The 25840-nt window shown below is 40.4% G+C and overlaps 1 protein-coding gene across 1 annotated transcript in view; it reads right to left on the bottom strand.

Annotated features, from left to right (window-relative positions):
* Positions 1-17229: 17229 nt before the first annotated feature.
* Positions 17230-25840, bottom strand: part of MLLT11 (MLLT11 transcription factor 7 cofactor) — a 39308-nt gene continuing 30697 nt past the window's right edge. Inside the window, exon 2 of the mRNA XM_044080026.1 lies at positions 17230-18057. Coding sequence (XP_043935961.1) covers positions 17791-18051 — 261 coding nt within the window. The 5' untranslated portion in view covers positions 18052-18057 and the 3' untranslated portion in view covers positions 17230-17790. The remainder of the gene's footprint in view (positions 18058-25840) is intronic.

Genomic DNA, 25840 nt, shown 5'->3' on the forward strand with positions numbered 1-25840 from the left:
GGAGCCATCCAGCATGTCCCCTCAGACCAGCTCAGATTAGGGACTTACTCAAGATTATTTTTGGTGCCAAAAAGAACAGGGGACCTGAGACCCATCTTGGATCTCAGCCGCTTGAACCTCCATGTAAAAAAGTTCAAGTTCCGAATGGTCACTTTACAGTCTATTCTCCCATTGCTGGGGAAAGAAGTATGGATGTGCTCCATCGACCTCAAGGATGCTTACTACCATATAAAGATGGACAGGGCATCCAGAAGTCATTTACGCTTCCAGCTGGGAGCCACTCATTTTCAATTTCGAGCCCTGCCCTTTGGTCTCACCACAGCCCCCAGGGTGTTCACCAAATGTATGGCAGCGGTGATGGCTCACTTGAGACATCAGGGATTCCAAGTGTTTCTGTACCTAGACGACTGGATCCTGTCTGCCACCACCAGGCATCTACTACTGCAGACCAGGGACGCCACCATTGCGCTGTGTCAATGACTGGGTATTACACTAAACTGGGAAAAGTCTGTCTTGTTGCCCTCGCAGCATGTCACCTTTATAGGCGCCGAGTTAGACACCATGCTCATGAGGGCTTTCTTACCACAAGAAAGAATTCTGGTTTTGCAACAACAGGTCTATGTATTGCTTCCACTGAAAAAGGTAAAGGCAAAAATGGTTCTCAAATTGTTAGGGACAATGGCTGCCACAGTTATGCTAGTCCCTCTTACAAGACTACACATGAGGCTCCTTCAGTGGCTGCTCTTTGCTCAGTGGTCCCTACAATACCTTCTGCTTTCCCATCTTATTATGATTACAGACAAGTGCAAGCAGGTTCTATGCTGGTGGTTTCAGACCAGCAATCTCAATGTCATGGAAGACAATCTTTTTGGTAGCCATCACTTCAGCTAGGCTAGTCTCTGAGCTCCAAACTTTGTCAGTTAGACCTCCTTACTTAGTATTTCACAAGGATAGGGTTTCCCCTCAGACCAAATCCTTACTTTATGCCAAAGGTTGCTTCGGTTATTAACCTCAACCAGTGTATTGAGCTGCCTGTGTTTTTCCCAGAATTTTCTAATAAGGCAGAATTCAAATTCCACCAGCTAGATGTTCAGAGACAATTGCGTTTCTATTTACATAGAACAAAGGATCTTAGGAAATCAGATCAGCTATTTGTCTCATTTTCAGACAATAGACTTGGGTCTCCTGTCTCTAAAGTAACCTTATCCAGATGGATCTCTAGTTGTATTTCCTTAATTTATGCCTCAACCGGTAAGGAATTACTTTTTAAGGTGAAGGCTCATTCTACACGATCAATGTCTACCTTTATGACATTTCAGGCCAGGATGTCTATGGATAATATTTGTGCTGCGGCTACATGGGCATCTCCTCACACCTTTACCAGTCACTACAAATTGGATTTGATATCCAGAGGCAGATCTTCCTTTGGTTCCACAGTGCTCAGGAGTATTTTCCACTGAGCCTCCCAGGGTTCAGGTGCTGGGGACGCTGTCCCATGGGTAAGAATGTAGGCGAGATTGGACTACATAACATCAAGACGTTATGTACTCACCATAACATTTGATGTATGTAGTCCATCTCGCCTCACATTCTTACTTACCCTCCCGCCTTCCCCCTCCTGGAGGGCCTAGAGGTTAGTTTTGGTTTCAGTACTCCTTTTGTTGTTGGGCTGATTCTTCCTCTCTATGTGTTGTGTGTGTGGGGTGTGATTGCCTGAGCTTGCAGCAAACAAGATCTGGAGAAAGGGAGCAGTGCATGGGATACCTCTTAGCCACGAGCCAGTTGAAGACTTTGAGCTAGAGTATGGCCGAGTCGGACCCGAACCTCGGCTCTGAACCCACGGGTAAGAATGTGGGGCGAGATGGACTACATACATCAAACGTTATGGTAAGTACATAACTTCTTGTTTTTGGTGATGTTGTCTTGTGAATATAATTTTCTGGTAAGTGACAATTCAGTAATACAAAGTAGACCTGGTTGAGCTCTCTGAGTAGGTGTCCCAGGCAGGTATGTCCCTAGCCTTGAGCAGCATACTACCCTCAGCTAGAATTATGCCGCAGTATAAACAAAAATGATTGATTTCAATAATTGGCTTAGTTTTTGGTGTCATTCAAAGGAGATCCAGTTCCTGTTAGCCTGGTGAAGCCATGGTCAACAAATCTCGTTGCTTTGCCAGAGATGGTTTGCACCTGGCACCTCTAGACTTTCGGCTGCTGTCAAAGGCGCTTGCCTCCCCCATAGTGCATTTTTAGACAAAGTCTCAAAAGCAACATTACTGACCTGAATAGCCAATCAGAACAAAATAAGGGTCATGCTGCTGAATGCTAGGAGCTTAAACCACAAACTGCACTCCCAGGAAGCAGTTCTGTCACTAGAAGGTGTAGATGTCTGTGCAGTCACAGAAAAAGAATACCCTGACCCTACAAGGCTACAATGCCTTCCACACCTTTAGACCGCAAAATGAACATGTGAAAACCAAAGGAGGTGGTGTTTCAATCTATATTAGATAGAAATTCACCTCCTGTTGAGTTAGACTGGACAACTCCATGGAGTTACTCCAAGTCCAGGTTATGGTGGGTAAGACCCTCATTCAAGTTATAGACAGTTATAGATCCCCCTCCATGGGTCATGATGGCCATGAAGCCTACTTGAAGAAACTGGAGACAATCCAAATTTTACTGAACACACTAGTTATGGGGGATTTCAACTATTCCGTCATCAGCTGGGAAACGTATGCTAGTCTTAACTTGTTAGCACAAAAGTTTCTTGACTTTGTTAATTCACATGCCCTGGAACAAATTGTTCATACCCTGACAAAAGGAATAAACATTCTAGATCTGGTTCTCACTAACATGTCAGATAGATGCACTACCATAACTATTGGACCTTCATTAGTTAAAACGGACCACAAATCAGTCACCTTTGAGCTGGCACTAACACCAGAACTCACAAAGGGTGAAATCAGACTAAAAAAACTTCAACAAGGCAAATTATACTCTCCTAGGTGAAGGTATAAATGCATTCCAAGCCCCACTTCACCAAAGCTTACACTAAAGCCCTGTACAGTCACTTGCATAGGTGTATAAACTTGGCTGTACCAAAAAGAATCAAAGCCTGAGCCCCAAGTAAAAACAAGCTAACATGGTGGACATCCAGCATCCACAAACTGTATAATAAATGCAAAATGTTGCTGTCCAAGAAAACAAAGGCAAGGCCCGGACAATGGAAAATCACCCTCCTCAGCCTCAACAGACAAGATAACTTGTCAGATCCTCTAAGGCCTCCTTTGAAGGATACTTAGCAAGTACAGCCAAGGATAACCATAAGGCCTTTTTCAGCTGTATATGTAGCCTAAAAGGTAGGACCCAAGCATGTGCAGAATTAGTGACCAACAGTATCACACACACACTGACCTCACAGAGATAGCAAACTTGCTAGCGGATAGGTTTGGTGAAAATTTCACTCCCTTATCCCCTCCTAACTTATCACAAACCTTCCCCCAAACTTGCCCCCCTCATCCTACATATCTAAAGAGCAGGTCCTCAAAGCCTTGTCCAAAGCAAAAAAACACAGCCTCTGTGGGACCAGATGGCATCCCAGGCTGTCTTCTAAACAGGCTAAAACATGAATTAGCTTCACCATTAAGTACCCTTTTCAATCATAGCCCAACCACAGGCTTTGTTCCTGTGAAATGGAGAACAGCAACAGTTATTCCCCTCAACAGAGGTGGCCTAGCAACATATCCAGGAAATTACAGACCCATAATTCCAACACATGTGAGAGATGCAACCATATAGCCAAACTGGAGGCTAAGCTCTCTCAACTCAGTACTGGCATAACCAGTCAGGAGGAGAAGGAAACCACACTCACTACAATTCCAGTCTCACATAGACCTACCACGACAGCAAACCAAACACATAATCACACAAAAACATACTCGGAGGCTCTAAATAAAGATCTGCCTAAGCAGCAGAAACCTCCAAAGCAGACACCCAAGCAACCGCTACCCCAAAACAAAACACATGCAACACATATCTCACAAAGCCAGTGTGCTGAACAGTCACAGCCCTTAAGACTAAACAACACACCTGATACACTTGTAATAGGTGACTCTATTGTCAGGCACACTGACGTCCCACTCACCAGGCTGAACAAGGAGAGGGTCACAGTGAGCAGCCTGTCGGGCGCTAGGATCCGCCACATAACACAAGCACTCAGGTCACTCCAAGGCAAGTACAAATATGACTCAGTCATTGTCCATGCTGGTGTGAATGACCTGAGACATACCTCCCTGGACTACATGAAAAGAGACATAAAGGAGCTCTCTGAGCATGTAGCCCAGGCCGGTATGACCCTGTCCTTGAGTAGCATCTTACCCTCACCAAGAATGATGCCACAATATGAAGACAAGATGATCAATTTCAACAATTGGCTTAAGTACTGGTGTCATTCAAAGGGGATCCAATGCCTGTCAGCTTGGGATGATATGCTCGACAAGCCACGATGCTTCGCTAGGGACGGCTTGCACCTGTCACCCCTGGGCTTTCGGATATTGGCAAAGGCTCTTGCTACCCCCATAGTGCCTTTTTTAGGCAAGGCTGAAAAGACAAACCCACCTTCATAGGTATCACAAGGGATAAGAAACTAAGAGCAATGTTACTCAACGCCAGAAGTCTAAACCTCAAGATGTACGCACTTGAAACTCTCCTTAGCATGGAGAACATCAATATCTGTGCAGTAACAGAAATCTGGTTCAGGGCTCCCGAGAGCACCCCAGCACTACCAGGTTACACCTCATACCATGCTTTTCGGCCCCAAAACTTGGACCGAACCACAAAAGGAGGGGGAGTATCGATATTCATCAAAGATACCCACACCTCCAGGTTGGTGGCAAAGCACGAAGCATCAGAGACTATCCATGTGCAACTAACAGTGGGTAAAACTGCCTTCCAGTTTATAGCCTGCTACAGACCACCCTCCCAAACCCAGGAACCCCATTCGGCCTTTCTGAGAACACTGGAAAATATGAAGGTCTCTCCAAACACCATTATATTGGGCGACTTCAACTACCCAAACATAGACTGGCAGCATTACTCTAGCTCCAACACCCTAGCCCAAAGGTTCCTAGAATTTATAAACTCAAATGCTATGGAACAACTTGTTACCACTCCCACAAGAGGGAAAACATACTGGACCTGATCATCACCAACATGGGGACTCTATGCTCCAGACCAGAAATGTATCCCTCACTGGTAAGATCAGACCATAAACTAATCTCACTGGATATTCACATCCCGACCCCACCCCCTGCCCAGAAAACCACAGTGAAAAACTTCTCTAAAGCAAATTTCACGCTCCTCAAAACCGAGGTGGAATCCTTCAAAGCCCCCGGGCCTGTGGAAAATACGGCCCAGACCGCAGAATCCTTTATAAACGCATTCTATGAACACCTTCAGGAATGCATGGATCATGCGATCCCAAATAAAACCAAGACCCAATCCTCCAAAGGCAGATGTCCTGTCTGGTGGACCCCAGCCATAAACAAACTATACAATAGAAGGAGGAAGCTACTAAATGATAGAGCAAAATCCCAAAAAGGGAAGGCATCACTGATCAGTATTAGCAAAAAACTACGGGCACTCATAAAATTGTCTAAGGCCAGCTTCGAGAGAAAAATTGCACAGGACACTAAGGATAATCACAAGGCTTTCTTTAGTTATGTTAGGAACCTGGGTGGTAATTCCCAGATATGCTCAGAATTAGTCCAAAATGACAAAAATACACTGAACCCACAGACATTGCCAACATCCTAGCTGACAGGTTCAGCGCAAACTTCTCCCCCACCAAAAGGGCAAATATCTATCCCAGCAGAGTGCTGCCCCTGACATCTCAGATGCTCAGGTAAGAGCCGCCTCTCCAAAGCAAAAACACAGCATCAATGGGACCAGACGGTGTCCCGGCTGCGTCCTACATGAACTCCAAGAAGAGCTAAACCCAAACATAAAACTACTGTTCAATCTCAGCCTTACTACAGGATATGTGCCCAAAGAGTGGCGTACAGCAACAGTGGTCCCTCTCCATAAAGGTGGTGCCTCAACGGATCCTGCAAACTATCGCCCCATAAGCCTGACTAGCTTGGTCTGCAAAGCTATGGAAAGGATCATCATGGACCTCATAAATAAAGATATTGGGGACCTACAGACACTGGATCCCACCCAGTTTGGCTTTGTTAAGGGCAGATCCTGCCTCTTAAACCTGGTTGATTTCTTTGAAACAGTCACCAAGGCCATTGACGAGGGGAAGGTGGTCCACACAGCCTACCTGGACCTCACAAAACCTTCGATACAATACCCCACTCGGGCATTATAGATAAGCTCACCAGCTTAAATATAAACCCCTATGTCACTAGAAGGATTGCAAACTGGCTCAAGGACAGAACCCACATGGTTAGAATTGCTGGAGCCATGTCATACTCCAAACCAGTTACAAGTGGTGTCCCACAAGGCTCAGTCCTGGGACCTCTCTTGTTCGGTATATATTTCTCGGAGGTACAGGCCAACACAGAAGGACTGTGGCTGACCAAGTTCGCAGATGACTGCAAACTGGGCGCCATAATCGACTCTCCAGCCGACACAAGCATCCTCCAAAAGGGCCTCATAGAAACAGACAACTGGTGCCAGAGCCATGGCCTCAAGCTAAATGTCAAAAGTGTATAGTCATCCCCTTTGGTAAAACAAAGTGCCCACAAATTACCACATAGGTGGTAATCCATTAAGTACAGAAGAAGTAATTAGGGACCTGGGGACCCAAGTTGATAGCAATCTCTCATTTGACAACCACGTGGCCAAAGTGGTTAGAAAAACATTTTATATAGCCCACCTAATCATGAAGGGATTCACATCTAGATCAGGGGAGGTCATAGTGCCTCTTTACTCATCCCTCATCAGGCCCATAATTGAGTACAATGCCCCTTTTGGGATGTACCTTACCAGACACCTGCAGCAACTGGAAAGACCCCAAAATTACCTCACCAAGAGGATCAAAGGGCTCAAACAGATGCCATATGCTGCCCGGTTAAAGAAACTCCAGCTCTACTCAGTGACATACCGCCTGTTCAGAGGCGATCTGTGCCTGACGTATAAAGCCGTGTCCAACCCGGAATTAATGGACATGCTGCACCTCAGAAAATCCAAATCCCATCGAGCTACACGCTCGAGAGACTTGAACCTCAGCACTGAAATAAATAGGACATGCTGGAGGGACAGATTCATAACCCAGAGGCTCCCTTCACTCTGGAATAAAATCCCAGTCCAGGTTAGGCAGAGTCCCTCATTGACTCTCTTCAAGAGGAATGTTGATGAGTGGATGGGAGATCGTAGGTTTACCCCGGGTATCACTTCTGTGTCACTGTTAGACAGAGGCACAGTATACTAACCTCGAAAAAGGGCATAGCAAAATAAATTTAAAATGGGTGGCGAAAGTTAAACACATTCTGGCTAGGCTTATAAATGCCCTAGGGCAGATAGCCTAGTATGAACCTATAAACCTATGAACCTATAATCCTGACTAGTGTCATCTGTAAGGCCATAGAACGTATGATGATGGACCTCATAAGTAAAGACATAGGTGACCTCCAAAATCTGGATCCTACCCAATTTGGCTTCATCAAGAGCAGATCCTGACTGTTAAATCTGGTGGATTTCTTTAAAAATGTGACCAGGGCCATTGACAAGGGCAAATCTGTGCAGACAGCATACCTTGATCTGCCAAAGGCTTTCGACACAATCCCACATTCAGGCATTACTGATAAACTTAGCAAACTGAATGTAAACTCTTTTGTTGTAAGATGGGTTGTCAACTGGATCACAAATCAGACACACACTATCAAGTGGGTGACTTCACATCAACCAGCAGACCTGTTACCAGTGGGGTACCATGGTATCAGTGCTGGGCCCTCTACTGTTTGGCATATAGTTCTCAGAAACTCAGGTCAAAACTAAGGGATTGTGGATGACCAAGTTTGCAGATGACTGCAAATGAGGTGCAATCATTGAATCCTCAAGTGATGTCAGTATACACCAGGAGGGTCTCACACAGACCAACAACTGGTATAATTAGGCACGGTCTCAAACTGAATGCAAAGAAATGCATCATCATTCCCTTTGGCACAAACAATGTCCCTTCACACTATCAAATCAACAACAATACCCTAAGGACCCATGAAGTGGTAAGGGACCTGGGATCACAAGTTGACTGTGACCTTAACTTCAACTGCCATGTAGTAAAGAAAGCTTTCTACATAGCACATTTGATTAGTAAAGGCATCATCTCAAGAGCAAAAGAGGTAATAATCCCTCTATACTTGGCACTTATCCGGCCCATAATTGATTTCAATGCCCTGTTCGGCATTTACCATACAAAGCACCTGCGGCAATTGGAGAGACCTCAGAGGTTTCTAACAAAGAAGATCAAAGGGCTCCAGCATGCGCCTTACACAGACCAACTAAAGTCCCTGTCACTGTACTCTGTATCACATAGACTTCTTAGGGGAGACTTATGCCTGGTCTGCAGAGCAATCCAAGACCCAAACCTAATTCATATCTGTAAATCAAACAGGATTAGGACTACCCAGTCCAGGCACCTAAATATGACCTGTGACTTAAATAGGACATGCTGGAGGGACAGATTTATCTCCCAGTGACTACCATGTCTTTGAAACAGGCTACCAATTCACGTGAAACCAAGTGCCTCTATGACATTGTTCAAGAGCAACCTGGACGAGTGGATGGGGCACCATACATTCTTACCGGGATAGTGCCCACAACCCTTCTGGATGGGTCTATATTGGATAATTGAACTTTCAAAAGTTCGAGTGTCATATGGTCAACACCATATGATTGAATTTTTGAAAGTTCAAATGTTTTAACAGAGATCTCCATACAGTGCGAAATGGGAAGATTTCCCTTTTCTGCACTGTAGTGCGATCTTGGAGTTGGTGCATTTAAAGATCAGGGGGTGTGGTGGGTGCATTCCCCCACGTGAGAGGTGCAGGGGGGCTTGTCTCCCTGCTTAAAAGGTTCAGGTAGGTTATTTGTGTAGTTTATTTTTTTTTTATTAGATGTTCAAACTTTTAAAAGTTTTATCATATGGTGTTGACCATATGACAGTCAAACTTTTGAAAGTTCGATTATCTAATATAGACTCCTTCTGGACATGGGCAGTCATCACTAAATGCAATCTTGGGTATTGACCAGCATTTCTGTGGCATTACATTGGGATGAAATGGCTAGCCTTAAAATGACCCTCAGGTCGATAGCCTAGTATCTCCTATGATCCTATGAATATAATAAAGAGTTTTTGCTGCTACTGCAGGCTCAGTCACTGCCTCAGCCATTGCTGTGTGAACCTGTAGTGGCCGCCCTTTGTTCCTCAAGCCACTTGCTTGCTACTCCAGGTTCCTCTGGTGTAGTCGTTTGAGCCACTGTGGACTGGGGTTAGATATGTCCATAGCTTCTGATGAAGTGCCTTTGGTGGGCAAAGGAAAACCATTTTTGTCAATCTTGGAGGAAGGAGCAAGTACTACACCCCCCCCCCCCCACACACACACACTTACTCAACCTGGGATGCTTGTCCCTAGGGAGGATTTGCCTGTCAGAAGTATGTCTGCTTCTCAGAAATTCTTGTCAAAAAGAAGCAGAAAGTTAGACTTTTATCATCCCTTGTCTCTGTTACTTTGTACATTAGTGGTTTATTAGTTTTAGCCTAGGATTTAGTTCAGGGTCTTGACCCTTCCAGTTCTGATGACACTGGAAAGAGAAAAAGTTCTTCACTATATGAGGATTTTCAGGATATTGAACAGGAAAATAACTGTGAAGGGACAACTACTTTTTTCTCTCCTCAGGTATCTGATTCTTACTTGTAGAGAGTGTTTCTTCTGCTTGTCCCTTAGAAGGAGTTTCTTTTTTTGAAACCACATCCAAAATGAGTCAGTTGTTTCCGTGGGAGCATAATGATATTCCACTGTCTCTAAAGTAATGTTTTTAAAGTAATGGCAATGTCAAATAAAAATAAATAAATATTACAACTGGAATTTCCTGAACCTACTTTAGTTCTTTCTGTCATTCTAGCATTTGAAGATATTTTTATAACAGCCTGTACTTGTTTGATAGCCAGCCTGCTGTCCCAAAGAAAGCAGGTAGATTGTGTAAAGTTCCACAATCTTATATATTTTTTAATTCTAACACTAAATCTGACCCAGCAGTGACACCCTGTTGCTGCTAAACATCTGGCAAGTGATAATCTGCCCATAAGAATGGGAAAGCCTTTGACAGATCTCTTGACTATGTATTCTTTTGCCACATTTTTTTAAGAATTCTTAATTGGAGAGCTCACATATTAAAGTTTATGCTTGTTTCTTTTGAGAAAATGAGAAATGTAGCTTATTTCCCTCTTCTGAGGAAAAATAAAACATCTTTGTGAATCTTATTGCTTTTGTGTCTCAAGTGACTAAACAGTTATGGGGAAATATTTATTTGGTTGCATACACAAAACCTACTTGAGGATGTTAAAGCTGAAATGTTGAAATTTCGTTTGGATAGAGAGGTTATTTTTGGACCATCTGCTAGGGTGGTCCTGAAAAAGTGTGATGAAAGAGTGAAGCTGATTCTGGGAATTTCTCAGATACTTCAGCCTTCCTTCTCCAAGTTTGCTATGGGTTTTACAGCTACCTGTGTGGCATTTTATAGAAAGCAACATAAGTAAACAAAGCAAGTGGCTGGCAAGCAGACATTTAAAACATTATGGAAAGTAGGAGCTCCCCAAAAACAAGGGCAGTCCAACAAGCCTGAATGACTATCTTTTGTTTATCTGTTTGGCAACAGTCTTAGACAATGGGTTTTGAGAGTGATTCATCAAGGACAACACCACACTACCACAGTTATAAGCAAATAGGGAGGGACCAGATATTTCCCTCTGTGCCGTCTAGCCATGATAGCCTGGGATATGGCTTTTCAGCACCATCTCACTTTACAGACATATTACATCCTGTCAGAGCAAAATTATGTGGCAGACAATCTGATAAGAACCAGAACAAACCCCCAAGAGTATACATTGAAATGAAGTCTTCCAGGAATTGATCCACCTGTGGGCAATACTTCAGATAAATCTATTTGCCTTCATTCATCCCCACAGACTGGATCTGCTCACACAAAAGGAGGTGTATAATACTCCATAACTTGAAACAACATCAACTAACTGCCTGGGTGATTGATGTTTAATACCTTTTTGATGTCTATTTTCTTAGGATGTGCAACAGGTATTAAAGGAGGCAAAGGAATCTGATACTAATAAATCATATATTAGTAAATGGAAATGATTTTCTGGTTGGTGCCAAGACAAGAACCAGGACCCTTTTAAGACTAGTATTTCTCTGGTTCTACAATATCTGTGCGAGTTATTATCCATCCTCTGGCCTTTCTTACTTCTCTGTTAAGGTACACTTGTCAGCCATTTCAGCTTGTATGCCCATGCATGGATCCTCCCTTTTCAATGCATTCCCAAGTTAAAATGTGTTTGGCATAGGTGTTACATACCAAGCCTCCTAAAAACAAGTGGCTCCTCTTTGGGATCTTAACTTTGTTCTGGAAAAATTAACACATGCTCCATTTGAACCAGCTTATCAAGCTGATTTGAAAAAGACAGAAAACAGTTTTGCTGATTGCTCTGACTTCTGCAAGAAAGGTGTCTGAGTTGCAATCTCTTATGGTGGGTCAACCTTATATCATTCTCTAAAAAGGTAGGGTTTCTTTGAATACTAATCCTTCATTTATGGCTAAAGTGGTATCCAAGTTTACTTTGCTCCAAACTATCCATCTATTTGTCTTCTTTCCAGAATCAAAAAATAAAGGAGAAAGGATTCTCCATACTTTAGATGTCCACGGCAACTCAGATAGCATCTTGACAAAACATTAACTTTTCAGAAACTCTGATCAGTTTTTACTTTCTTATGAAGGTAAGAAAAAAAAACAACTTGTATCAAAGCAGACTATCCCCAAACGGCTACAGCAAGGCAATTCTAGGCAGGGTCAAGTTTCACTCTACCATAGACTTTGCTTTATTTGTGGCTTTTTAGAAAGGGGTGAATACTAGAAGTATTCTAGAAGGAGCAACTTGGTCCTCTGTATATACTTTACAATGTACTACAAACTAGATTCCTTTTCCAAGTCTAGAACAGGCTTTGCTAGGACCATTCTCCAGGGGCTCCTGGCCCCTTATCCTTCCTCCTTCCAGTTAGTATAAGCTATTGTATTCAACCTATATAGCTAAGACTCATGCAGTGATGATAAAATGACGAACATAGTATAGGTCGTTAAGTAAACTTACCATTACAGTAGATAGATGTTTGAATGATCACTGCTGCAGTAGCCACTCTCTTCCTCCATCCCCCTTATTTTTGTACGTTTTTGTTGTTAGGGTGAATGATTTCATTTTTATTTTTCTAGCACTGTCCTCTTTCAGGACTCTAGCCTCCTTCTGTCAGCATGAAAGCTCTGCAGGGCTTGGCACCCAAACTGTAGATTTTCCTCAGCTCTACTTGAGATAATAATGGTTTTTGGTAAAGTGAAGGTACTCTTAAGCTTTGGAAGTTGGCTGGCTGTTATACCCTTAGCAGGATATAATCTGTATAGTTTTACAGCTACAGTGGTCATTCAAACATCTACTGTTATAGTAAGTTTATTTACACAACTGTACATTCCATGATTTTTCAGAATTTTGAATTGTAAAGTTGTATTAGTCTTGCAGTATTAAGGTAATAGTGCAGCAAACTGTGTCAAATGTAGAAGTTTGATTCCCAATTTCTGTTTCTAAAAGTAATACATACAACAGTTACGTTTATAAAATCATGACAGATAAACCATATATAGTTTTTCAAATGAAATAAAAGAAGCTTTAATTCTATATGTATCAGTGCTTGTAGTAATGCTTTCCAGGCACATAAAATCATTTGCAAAAATACACCAAAATAATGGATATGGTACAAGTGAAAATGCAATTCAGCAAAATACAGATAATACTTCATACATATATATATATATATATATATATATATATATATATATATATATATATGCATACACACACACACACACACACACACACATATATATATATATATATATATATATATATATATATATATATATATATCAATATAAAGCAAGGATTATTTTCAAGAGTCAGGGCCAGATCAGTACCTGTAGATACATTGCTATGCCAAGACAGTTTTTGTAAATAAATAGTGTTCATGTTCAACAAGAGTATTATTTATGTAACACTGAACCAATGGCATATGCTGTTTTTTCCTCTGTGGATTAACTTTCTCATGAGAAGCAATATTATCAATCAGATTATCAATTCAGGGGCTTATATGATTGATTATAATAGTAAACACATACTGCTAGTGTTTTAGAACATTTTAGTACCTCCATGTTTCTAACTCTCTAAAACCACCTTAGTATTATGATTCATTGCTGTTACATTCATTTAATGTCTATCTCAATCTCTTTTGAAGTCTGTGACTATATATACATCACTATATGTAATTATCTTTATTGTATTAATGTATATGTGTATTTTCTTTTGCTATAAGAAGTAACACATTGATTCAGTTTATTATCCTGTCAGCAATGTCTTAAATCAGTCTGTTGTTTGCCACTGATATGTTCATATTTGGAAATGGACAATATATGTAATTTCCGTTATGTTAGACTTGCCAATATGACTTCACTTGTATTCTCTGAGTGTAGTAACTTAATACTCTCTGTTTATTGCAATGTGTTAGTTATGCTAATACTGCTATTATAGTATTTGTGAATGTAATATATTATTACTGTCTGAATATTGTAATGTGTTCAAAATAAGTTATTCTCTCCACACATGTGGTGAACATGGGTCCTGCCCAGTCAGACTGTCCTGGTTAACAAAATGAAACAAAGAAATATAACACATAATTCTTAACACTGATGTAATATAACACAATCAACAAATATTTAAAGAATGAAAATGTACATAAAAGTACTATACAGTTTTACACCTAAAATAAGTTAATGTTAAAGTATCTCAAAATAAATTAAAAGATTCATAGTAGTAATGGGAAATGTACACTTCTTGCTTTCCTTTTCCGCATAGCCCCTAAAACAGCAAAACTGCAGACTTTGTGTGACAAAGTTAAAAAAGGTATATTAGGATTCTAAAATGGGCTTTTCTGTGTTTGACTACATACATGTGAGTACAGTGAACTGGTGATCCATGCTTATATAAGCCCCAGTCTTATTATTCTCAGCTAACTTTACCCTCATTTTGTTTCTTTTAATGGCCTCTGCCTTGCCTCACTGTGTGGAACTGATCTCAGTGTGGTCTTTTATGCATTTGATGAGATAGTGACTTTGCTGCTTTGGCATTTTCCTATGTCACAGACTGTTAGATGGCTTCTGAGTAACTTCTCTATGAGCCGTGAACATCAGTTCTGCTGTGCATGAATACTCCAACATCACCTCTAGCTTCATATGTAAAATCAAATCTTTCAGTTGAAGATTTCCCTAGGTCTACCAAAAAGAAAAACTCAAAGTGAGAGGTTCAGAGTGCAGAGTATTTCATTTTAACCTATTCCCAACACTAAAACAGGCTTCGGGAAGAGGTAATCATAGAAAATTCATTTGGTTGAATAATTTTGTGTTTATATGTGTGTGTGTGTGTGTGTGTGTGTGTGTGTGTGTGTGTGTGTGTGTGTGTGTGTGTGTGTGTGTGTGTGTGTATTTTCTTGGAGAAGAGGCTAACAGAACTAGTTTGCTACAGATCCCAGTGTCATCATTAATGCTAAGACCACATGTCAGTCTTAATACATCCTTAGAATTATCATTGCATGGCAGAGAAAGTAAAAATGAACCACCCTTAAGGAAAATGTATAGATTGCTGCACTTTTGTTCTCTTCTCTCTCTGTCATGTTGTAAAGACTACTGCACTAACTTAATGGCAGCTGTGATGATTACCATTATGTTGTTTATGTTCAAACCTTTCTGAGATGCTGTGTGTGATGATCGTTGTGCTCTCTCCCCAGATTTTGCCTGGTGCCTACAATGCAAGAGAATGGGAGCTGGCCATTCTCAGGTTAGGCAAGCTCCGTACAGCACTTTTATTCCTACCTAGGAGTCCAAATCGACTCTACATTCTCTGGTGACAGTGGAATGGGCCAGGTTGCTGCACCTGGCACCAGCCTACCTTTTCATTTTAGGAATACCTGCCTCTTTCTTCAAGCAGATCCTCTGAGCTCCATAATTGCTGTCTCCTGGGGGAAGCATGCTTCCATATGCTGAGTTCCCTTTGGTTACCTGGTGAAAATCCATTATGAGATCCCAGGTTTGGCAGGTTTGAACTGCACTAGGTAGCACTTAGTGCTCCTACTATGTGTCACTGCTGTGGTAAGCCAGAGCTGCCTTCTCCCAGGATGGATGAGCTGGCAGTGTCCATTCACTCCAGTCCTCCTTGGCCAGCTCTTATAGGCACCCAAGCCAATATTCAAACCCACGTCACTGGAGCTGTAGGCAGGTTTTTATCCCTCTACCAAACAGAGCTGGCTTTGGTTGTTTATTTTTCTACTTTTCTAAGCTGCTGTGCTAAGTTTATGGGGGATATTCAAAAATGCTTAGTGCCTCTGCCAAATGCTAAGTATCGCAAGCTGATGTTTATTTCTTTATTTTCACATAGTTTCAGAGAATTTAACTATGTCTGAATTGCAGATAAGTGCAGAAATGTGCTTCAGATGCATAACGTAATACTAAGTGCCTGGAGAGAACTAAGTGTTTCTGAACAGCCCTTTATAACTAACACAGTGCTTACTTTAGAGAAGCCTTTTAAAATGTCTGTTGTTGTCCTCTGAACATCTCATTGCTGGTATTTGTGATATTAGACTGCTACCATACATGTCATGATAGAACGTATTGCATGGATAAATAAGGCAAAGTGGGCTTTTAACAACTATGTATTACATGGAGTGCTATGATTACTTTCCAAGTTTGGGAAAAAAGTAGTCTTTACTGAGCACCTCTCTGACATAAGAAAGGTATGTCCTTGTTAAGTATCTCACAGCACTGTTAAGCTCTATTGGCACTCATGACTGTAACAGCTGCCAGTGCTGCCCACCTCAGACAGCAGTAAGAAGCAAAAAAGCTTCAAATGTTGATAGATACTTTGCTCTACCATACTATTTTTTGTGACAGACGCAAATCTGACAGTTTTTAAAGCTGTTCATTCCTCAAAGTGACACTTTGTTTCTGGCCGCTGTCTGTATAGCAACAGTTAAGCGTCTTATGGCTTTAAAAGCTGTAAAATACTTCACTTCCCTATATTTTTTTTTTGTAGCTGGTAGTACATGGAGTAAATAAAATTCCATGCATTACAAAGAATTGTGATTAATACAGCTATGTGTTCTCAATATGGAAGTCTATATTCAACTCCTGAGCTTTGATCTGCTCCACTCTCAAGGATAATTTCTTGACATCCATACGTCAAACACACAGCAACTTGGTTATTTTTGGAGACCTGATCATAATTCTCTAGAGTTTATCTACATGCATGAGAGCTATAGTAATCCTTGAAAGTATATTATGAAAATGAATCAAAAATATTCCCTTTCTCAAAGAACAAGAGACGCTATTAATTCTGGCTATGATGGCAAGTTTCTAACTGCCTTCCAGGATCGAAAAACAGAACTACTTCCCTGTTGAGACTAGGAAGTTCCAAAATATAAAGGAAAGACAGAACAAAAGCTTAATTCAGTGTCAAACCTGCATAAGCAACTGCTGTTTTTCAGTAGGGGGAGCAGTTAGGCAGTCGTTCCTATAATTTGCACTGACTTGCTTGAACTTTTACATTAACCTCTGTCTTATTTACAAGAAATATCCTTATTTGTTGATAACATCACAATTGTGGATGAGGCTGATCACATGAAAAACTCCCTAGAGTGCATTATATTCATAAACTGCACAGTAGCTTTCAAGCATCTCTCTGCTTATGTTTGTGTTACATTTTGAAAAACAAAATAGTTAACATTTATGAGATAAATCACTGGGTAATGTATCTTTTCCACTTATTTCCATAACTGCAGGATCTGTAAATACCTTAGAAGAATACTGATCATACATTATACTTTGAATATAGATATAGATTTCAGACAACTGTCAACAATACTTTATATTTCACATACAGGCAAACATTTTGCAGCTTGGTTTTCTGTTCCCATTAGCTTGTTAGTATCAGCATGAAAATAGAACTATTGTTATGCACACATCTCATTTGACTATTTACTCCTGAAGGTACAAACCTGTTTGCTTCTGTCCTCATTCTGTCATTTACAAGTACTACATATTTATAGTCTGGCATATATGCCTGTTAAGTTTAAGCAGCTGAATAAAGTCAGCATCATAGACCAGTTACATGTTGTTATGAAAAGAAGTTAAACTGCAATTTGTATAACATGTGGGTAGAAATGTGCCCAGACTAAAAAGTTGTAAGAGTTTCTTTGGCATTTTATAGCCATTTGCTTATAAAAGAACAATAATGTTAAAGGGAATAGTAACTGAACTTTGTTTCCATGCAAAAAGTAGTCAGATGATGTAACAGTAATGCATTATTTTGATTGCTAACATTATTTAAGGATGGCAAAAAATCAAAACAGCTACACATTTCAAAACCGTGCTCCATTATTGAGCTATGAGTAGTAGGGTAGGAATATGGTTATAGGAGGCTAAAGTCAAAAGAGTCAATATCTGCAACAGGCATTCTCCAGTAGTTGAACTCATTGTATTCGGAGAGTCTTTCATCTTCATCTAGGTCATCACAACAGTTTTGCTTCCCTCCAGGACATTTGCAGCTTGATGCAGACTGATGATTTGTTTTCCCTAAGCCTAGCTCCTCAAGCTCTGATAGGTCCACCTCAGGTATGGGCTGCCTCCAGAAAAGGAAAGAATCGTACTGGCTGCTCAGTTCTTCCAACATTCTGACCTGAATTGAAAACAAGAATCAATGTGTTGTGTTAACAAGACTTTACTTCCTTTCTCCAAAAAATAAAAAAGCATTGCAAGTCATCCTGGTGGCATTCCTTTTGCAGCTGACTGAATGGTTGCCCTTAAGGCCAGAACTGCCTCATGAATGATAAATGCAGGAAAGAGCTAGGCTGTTACAGTAAAAGTGGGCTCTTTCCTTGGAATATAAAAGTGACCATGTCGGGCTAGGAGTCAGATTAACAACAGTATGTAATTCAGGGCCTTTTGTAGATATACAAATGCTGCGACATTGAGTCACTGCAAATGTTTTAGTTCTCCATTAGTAACAGCTTTTTACTTTATTATCTGCTACCCATTTTATGTTGCTCAAAATACCACACCCTAAGATCACCTGCAGGGTGAATGCACTTCTGTAATAACAGAATATGATTCTAAAAGAAAGACCTTATCTTGTATTACAGATTTTTGGTGTTTGCTCATTTTAGCTCTTTTAATTTGTTCTTATCCACCCAAATGCCCTACCTTTTCCCCTATTGCGACACATTTATTCTGTCATTCCTCCTGGCTGTGGCCTGATGCTGGCTTAGAAGACTCAGACATGCCAGCCATGCCTTTATTGCTCTCCAGATCTTACACATTTTACAAGGTTACAGCACCTTTATACCTAGAAGAGTAGTAACCACCACCACCACCACCATCGTATCTTTTTATTTTTGGAGGGAAGGCTTGTTTATTTAGTTATTATACATCTTATTAAAAGCTTGGGAACTGTTATGCAGGAAGTTGGATGTAGAATAGTTCTCCTGATAAAGAAATGAACACCACAGCTGTGTGATAACAATGTTTATTTTTTTCTTTGTATCTAATAGGCACTGACTTATCTGACAGAGAGTGCCCTTTAGGCACACACATTGCAGACCTAAAGCCTGCCAATCATTTTTCAAAGAATGCAAAATGATCATGGATACCACCTGTTTTCAATATTCATGTACCAGAAATAGCTTTTTTCCCCCTTTTTAAACACCTTTATTGAATTATCACTTGTGACATAAGTAAACTTACATTTATATAAAAGTAATCAAATCATATTAACAAATTCACACTTACAAATATTATACATCATACATATTGTTATATATCCCATAATCTAAGCAGCATTACATAAATTATTCAATTCCTGTCTTCTATGAAGTCTCATTCCTCCTCCAAAACATTTTTCTGCATGCATTGTTCCCACAATTTCCATTTTTTACATATAATTTTCTCTTGTCCTTTTCTAAAGATCCTACTTCCTGTTCTTTTATGCTGCTAAAATATTTACTACTTCAAGTATAGTTGGTTTAGTCAGTTTCTATTTTGTAGCAATTGCTTTTTTGGTAGCCACCAGAATTAAACTTAATAAAGCCTTACTGTGTCTAGGCAATTCAGATTCTGTATTCTTAGTTACGCTTGTTTGCTTAACCAGTATTCCTGGCAGAGTACTCTAGGTAATTTTCAAAGTCTTCCAACACATTACGTTCCCAAAACATATGTTCCTCAGTTACCAGTTTCTTCTCTGTCACATCTCTAACATTTGCAATCTACTTGAGGAAAATTCTTTGGAGTCTGCTTGGGAGTATAAAAGTATTTATGCAAACACTTTGAGAGAAAAAATCCTAAATATTCTAGACTTTTATTGCATATTTGGGAGCCATACATATGCCCTCCCATTGTTTCTTTGTGAATTGCATATCTGATCTCTCTTCCCAGTCTTTTCTGACTTCATCTGATTGGTTCCTATAGTTATTATGCAATATGTTATATGCCTTACTAATTAATTCCCTTTTTTAAAAGCAGCTTCTGTTCTAGACTCAAGTAAAAACTCAACCAGTGCAGGTCTTTCATTAAGGATTTCCCCATCCCTTTCTGTTTGCCTGTGCTCTCATATCAATCTGTGATAGGAAACGCAATCATTAGCCTGCAATCCAAATATATTTTTGGCCTCTTCCCATTCTACTCTCTAATTATTTGTTTCCAGTACCTTGTTTCCTCTGCCAGCTTTCTCCAGTAAATTCCACCCCCGTCTTGTCTGTTCTCTGTACCCAAAATTGCAGTCATCCCTATCTTCAGAATCTCCTTTCTCCATTTCCATCTTGGCTTAGATCTTAGTATACTTTCAGCTACTTTATGAATATAATACTCTGTATGACAATTGTTATTCTCCATATGGATCTGCATCCAAAACTCCATTCTTTCCTTACCACTGAATTATAACCTTGCTTCACCATCATCCCTTTCCACTTTAAACTGTAGCTTTTTCTGTGTGTTATGTATAAGAGCCTTAACCATGTAGCTCTAAAATATCCCTTCAGATCAGGTAATCATAAACCTCCTTGTTCTGTTAGGAGGATCAACTTATCCAACTTGACTCTTGTTGTTTTTAATCCATACACCTAAATACTTAATTTTATCATGTCCCCGTAAATATGGATATTGCTGGACCAATTTGTAACTGTAGTCTTTGTTTTATCTTCAAGAATTTTATATCCACAAAAAAAAAAAAAAAAAAAAAAAAAACAGAACTGTCTCATAATAAAAAAAGTCAAAATTCAAAGTGAACTTTATTATCATTCAGACCGCACAACAGTGCAATTAAAAGAAATTGCATTACTTTGAATGCTCCACAACACTGAGTTGTCTTTTTCTGGTTCTATCGGGAACAAAATAATGTCATCTGGAAATAAAGGTGACTTTCCTTGAATACCATACCAATTATGTCCTTGAATTTCTGAGTCCAGTATTTTCTTTGCCAGTGGTTTTAAATATAATGCAAATGACAAAGGGGAAAGAGGGCACCACTGTCTAGTTCTTCTGTTCAGAAACAACTTATCAGAAAGGAACTCTCCCACTTTGATTTTTGCCTCTGATCCCTCATATATCCTTTTAATTAATCTTATTATTGTATCAGGAAATGCAGATGTTTCCATTGCCCTGCTCATAAACTCCCAGCTTACTCTGTCGAATGCTTTCTCTGCATCAAGACCCAGTGATAACAGCTGTATTTTCTTGCATTCTGTTTTCCTCTAAATCATCATTGTTCTATTAATGTTGTCAGCTATTTGCTACCCCTGCACAAAACCACATTGGTCTATATCTATCTATTTTGGTATCACCTTTGCCTTTCTTTTAGCCATTGTAGACATAAACACTTTATAATCATAGCCTAAAACTGAAATAGGCCTATATGAAGTTGGATCAAATGGCTCTTTGCCATCTTTAGGTATTATAGGCAGCACAGCTTTTTTTCCAGGATGTTAGTGCCTCCCATCCTTTTAAAATGCTGTTAAACAAAACCTTCCAGATCTTTATCACTTGCTTCCCTCCCAACTTCCAAACTTCTACCAGAATATCATCTATTCCTGGATACTTTCCTGTAGATTGGTTATACATCACCATTTTTATCTCATCTCCACCTATCTTAACTGTTACTTGTTGAGCCTCAACTACCTCTAACCTTGGCATATTTAAATCTTCAATAAATGTTTCCATTTCTGCTTTTTCTTGCTTTTCCCACGTCTCTGCTTTATACAATTTTTTTGTAAAAAATCTGAAATATCTCTAATATGTCTACAGGATCTCTGGTTATTTTTCTTGTTATAGGCTCCCTAAGTTTGGCAACAACCCTTTCTACTTTCTGTTGCCTAAGTCATTGTGCCAAAAGTGTTTGTGCTTTGGACTTATTATCAAAAACAGTTGTTTAACAGCAACCTTTCTAAACTCATCATACATATTATCCAGCTACTCCCCTTATTTTCTCTTTAGCACTCTACTGTTCTGCCTCCTCTTGTTATGTGAGATTCCCCTTATTTTATGATACTTTAAACTTTGTCAGCCCCTCTAAATAATTGTTATTACTTCTTAACCAAATATATTTTTCTTTTATTTCTACCCTATTTTTAAAGTGATTCGATGAAGCAATTTTATTGTGAAAGCACTTATCTTATTAAATTTATTTTTATGTTTTAAGAGAGTTGTTATACGTGCTGTCACTTCCTGGCTGTGTTTCTGCTTTGGTATCTTGCACATTACATACTTTTCATTTTTGGTATATTACCGAGCAGTTAATTGCCAAGGGTTATCATGTTTTTTGAGGTTATTTTTAAAGTCCTCTTTCTTTTTATACCAGTAATTCGCAAAGAACTTCTGGAGTTCTTTTATCTTCCCTAGCAACTCTTGAATAATTTCCACTACCCATTCTTTGAATTCCTCTCTTTTTAACAGGTAGGTGGGGAGGCACCAGTGTCTCATCTTTACTTTATTACCCTGCATTGTTATCTCTGTAATTACTGGGTCATGATATAAATGTGTATCAGTGTTCTCAATTAAATGGAAATGTGAAATATAATTTCTGTCAAGTTTATCCAAGTTATTGTACCTTGGGGAATAATATACAAATTCTCTCTGAGTTCCTGCTACTGAATTCACATATTTCATACAAAATATTTTCATAAATTTCTTCAGAAATGTATCCTCTTTTGTTATATTTTCCCTGCTGTACTCTACAGATACATCCTCATTGTTGCAAATCAAATTACAGTCCCCATTTTTGTGTAATGCTTCACGCTGAAAGCCAATTACTTATCCCCAAATTTTGTAAGCTGTTAAACATCAGTTTTAGGTGGGACATAAATACATGCAGGCATAATCCTCATTCCTTGCCAGTAGCCCCTTACTACTACAAATCTATCATTATTGTCTTTTTTCATCTTCTGCTACTACCGGAGCTCCTCTAGCAATTAATATAAGCACTCTTCTTTTCCTTTGTCACTGATATTCTGCAGAATAGTCATCCTGAAATCCTTTCTTTATCAAATTAACATGCTCATTTCTTTCCAAATGTGTCTCCTTTAGCATTGCTATTTGCAGTCTGCATTTCTTAATATAATTAAGTATTCATAGGTTCATAGGTTGGTACTAGGCTATTGGCCCTATTGCCTGTACAAGTCTAGCCATAACAATTCCCTGGATATTTCTTCCCACAATATTTACTTCCCTGGACTCCTGTTTAGCAGGGCGACTGACATGATCCCCGGGGTGAATTTCCTATCTCCCATCCAATCATCAAGGTTCCTTTTGAAGAGGGCCAAGGAGGCGCTCTGCTTGACATGTATGGGCAGTCTATTCCGGAGTATGGAGAGTCTCTGGGTCAGGAACCTATCCCTCCAGCATGTTTTGTTCATTGTGATGACAAAGTTTAGATCTCTGGAGCATGTGGCTCTGAGGGATTGGGATTTCTTTAAGTGGAGCATGTCCAACAGCTCAGGGTTTGACATGGCCTGTATGTTAAGCAGAAATCGCCTCTGAGCAGACGATATGCCACATAGTATAGCTGGAGTTTTTTTAGATGGTCAGCATATGGCATCTGCTTTAGGCCTGTGATTCTTTTAGTGAGGTATTTCTGCAGCCTTTCCAGCTGTTGCAGATGTCTTGTGAGGTACATACCAAATGGGGCATTGTACTCTATTATGGGTCTAACGAGGGATGAGTACAGTGGGACAATGACCTCCTTTTTTCTGTATGAAAAGCCCTTAGTGATGAGGTGTGCCACATAGAAGGATTTCCTGACTGTTGTGGCAATGTGGTTATTGAAGGTGAGACCACTGTCCACTTGTGTCCCTAAGTCTCTCATCACACTTTCGGTGTTTAGTGTACTGCCACCTATGTGATAATTCATGGGTACATGGTTTTCCCCAAAGGGGATAACTATACATTTTTTGGCATTAAGCTTGAGCTCATGGCTCTGGCACCAAGCATCTGTTTCTGTAAGGCCCTTTTGTAGAATATCCACATCATTTGGGGATTCAATAATGGCTCCCAGTTTGCAGTCATCTGCAAACTTTGTTAGCCAGAGTCCCTTAGCGTTGGTCTATACTTCAGAGAAGTAGATGCCAAACAAGAGCGGTCTCAGGACTGAACCCTGAGGTACACCACTTGTCACTTGTCTGGAGCTGGATTTGGAGACAGCTACTTTTACAGTCTGGGTTCTGTCAGTAAGCCAGTTGGCAACCCATCAAGTGATGTAGGGATTTATGCCCAGCTTAGTAAGTTTATCTATGATTCCAGAGTGGGGGATGGTGTCGAAGGCCTTTGTGAGGTCCAGATAGGCTGTCTGGTCTGCCTTACCCTCCTCCACAGCTCTGGAGACTGATTCGAAGAAGTCATTCAGGTTCAGGAGACATGATCGGCCCTTCACGAACCCAAACTGGGTGGGGTCCAGTGTTTGAAGGTTGCCAATGTCTTTGTTTATAAGTTCCATGATAATGCGTTCCATGCCCTTGCAGATCAGGCTCATCAGACTGATGGGATGGTAGTTCCCGGGATCCAAGGTGGATCCCCCTTTCTTGAGTGGGATAACTGTAGCTGTGCGCCACTCAGTGGGCACGAAGCCTGAGGTGAGGCTATGATTAAACATGACACTTAGGTGAGGTGCCAGTTCCTTTTGTTGTTCATGTAGTACACAGCCCGGGATGTCATCTGGTCCCATGGATGCTGTATTCTTAGCTTTGGAGAGTGTGGTTTCTATCAGTGTGGCCGTGATTACTGGAATTTGGAAGTCTTTGGTATTGAGGTGGGTCCTTTAGGAAGTGAGAGGGGAGTGAAGTTGGCACTAAATCGATCTGTCAGGATATTGGCAATATCCTTGGGATCAGTATATTTAATGCCATTCTGTTGTAGCTCAGAGCAGATCTGAGCATTGCCATTTAGATTCTTGACATAACTATAAAATGCCTTGTGGTTGTCTTTGGAATCTTTGGCAATTTTATTTTCGTAACTAGCTTTGAAGGATTTTATGAAGGATCAGCTTCTTACTGAGGCTGGTAAGGGAGTATTTTGCATCCTGGGATTTTCCTCTTTTCTGCAACAGTTTCTTCCTTCTGTTGTATAGTTTGTTTCTGGCAGGGGACCACCAGATTGGCTTCCTTTTTTTGGAGGAGAGTATCTTGGTTCTATATGGGATGGCATGATTCATGCACAAGTGGATGTGCTCGTACACTGCCTTAGTCTAGGATTCAGCAGTCAAACTTTCAGATCCCGTCTGCATGGGTGCCATGAAGTTTGTCACTTCTGACTTGAGTAGCATGAAGTTGGCTTTGGAGAAGTTTTTTACGGAGGTTTCCTTACTGGGGGTGGGGGGGGGATGTGGATGTCAAGGGTGATTTGCTTATGGTCAGACCTGACCAATGATGGAGTGACTACTGGTGTGGAGCATCCATCTCCCATGTTGGTAATGACCAGATCTAGGATATTGGAGCCCCTGGTGGGACAATGGATTAGTTGATCCAGGGCATTGGAATTTATGAATGCCAAGAACTGTTGGGAAAAGGTGTTGGTACCCGAGTAGTTTTCCCAGTTAATGGCAGGGTAGTTGAAATCACCCAGTATTAGGGTGTTCGGTTGTATCTTAATATTTTCCAGTATGTTTAGAAAGGTGTAGTGAGAATCTTGGGGCAAGGTAGGAGATATGTAGCAAGCTATAATTTGGATTGCAGTCTTACCTAATGTTAGTTGCACCTGGAGAATTTCAGATGCATTGTGCTGGGCAACTAGCCTGGAGGTGTGAATATCTTTGGTGAATGTGGACTCTCCTCCACCTTTAGTGTTTCGGTCTTGGGTTGGTGGCCGAAAAGTGTGGTAAGAGTTGTAGCCTGGTATTGCAGGGGTGCTCTCTGGAGCCTTGAACCAGGTCTCAGTTACTGCACAAATATCGATGTTCTCTATTTTTAGGAGTGCCACGAGAGAGA

This window comes from Protopterus annectens, chromosome 8.part0 (assembly GCF_019279795.1).
Source record: "Protopterus annectens isolate FY-2018-M chromosome 8.part0, PAN1.0, whole genome shotgun sequence".
NCBI classification, from domain to species: domain Eukaryota; kingdom Metazoa; phylum Chordata; order Ceratodontiformes; family Protopteridae; genus Protopterus; species Protopterus annectens.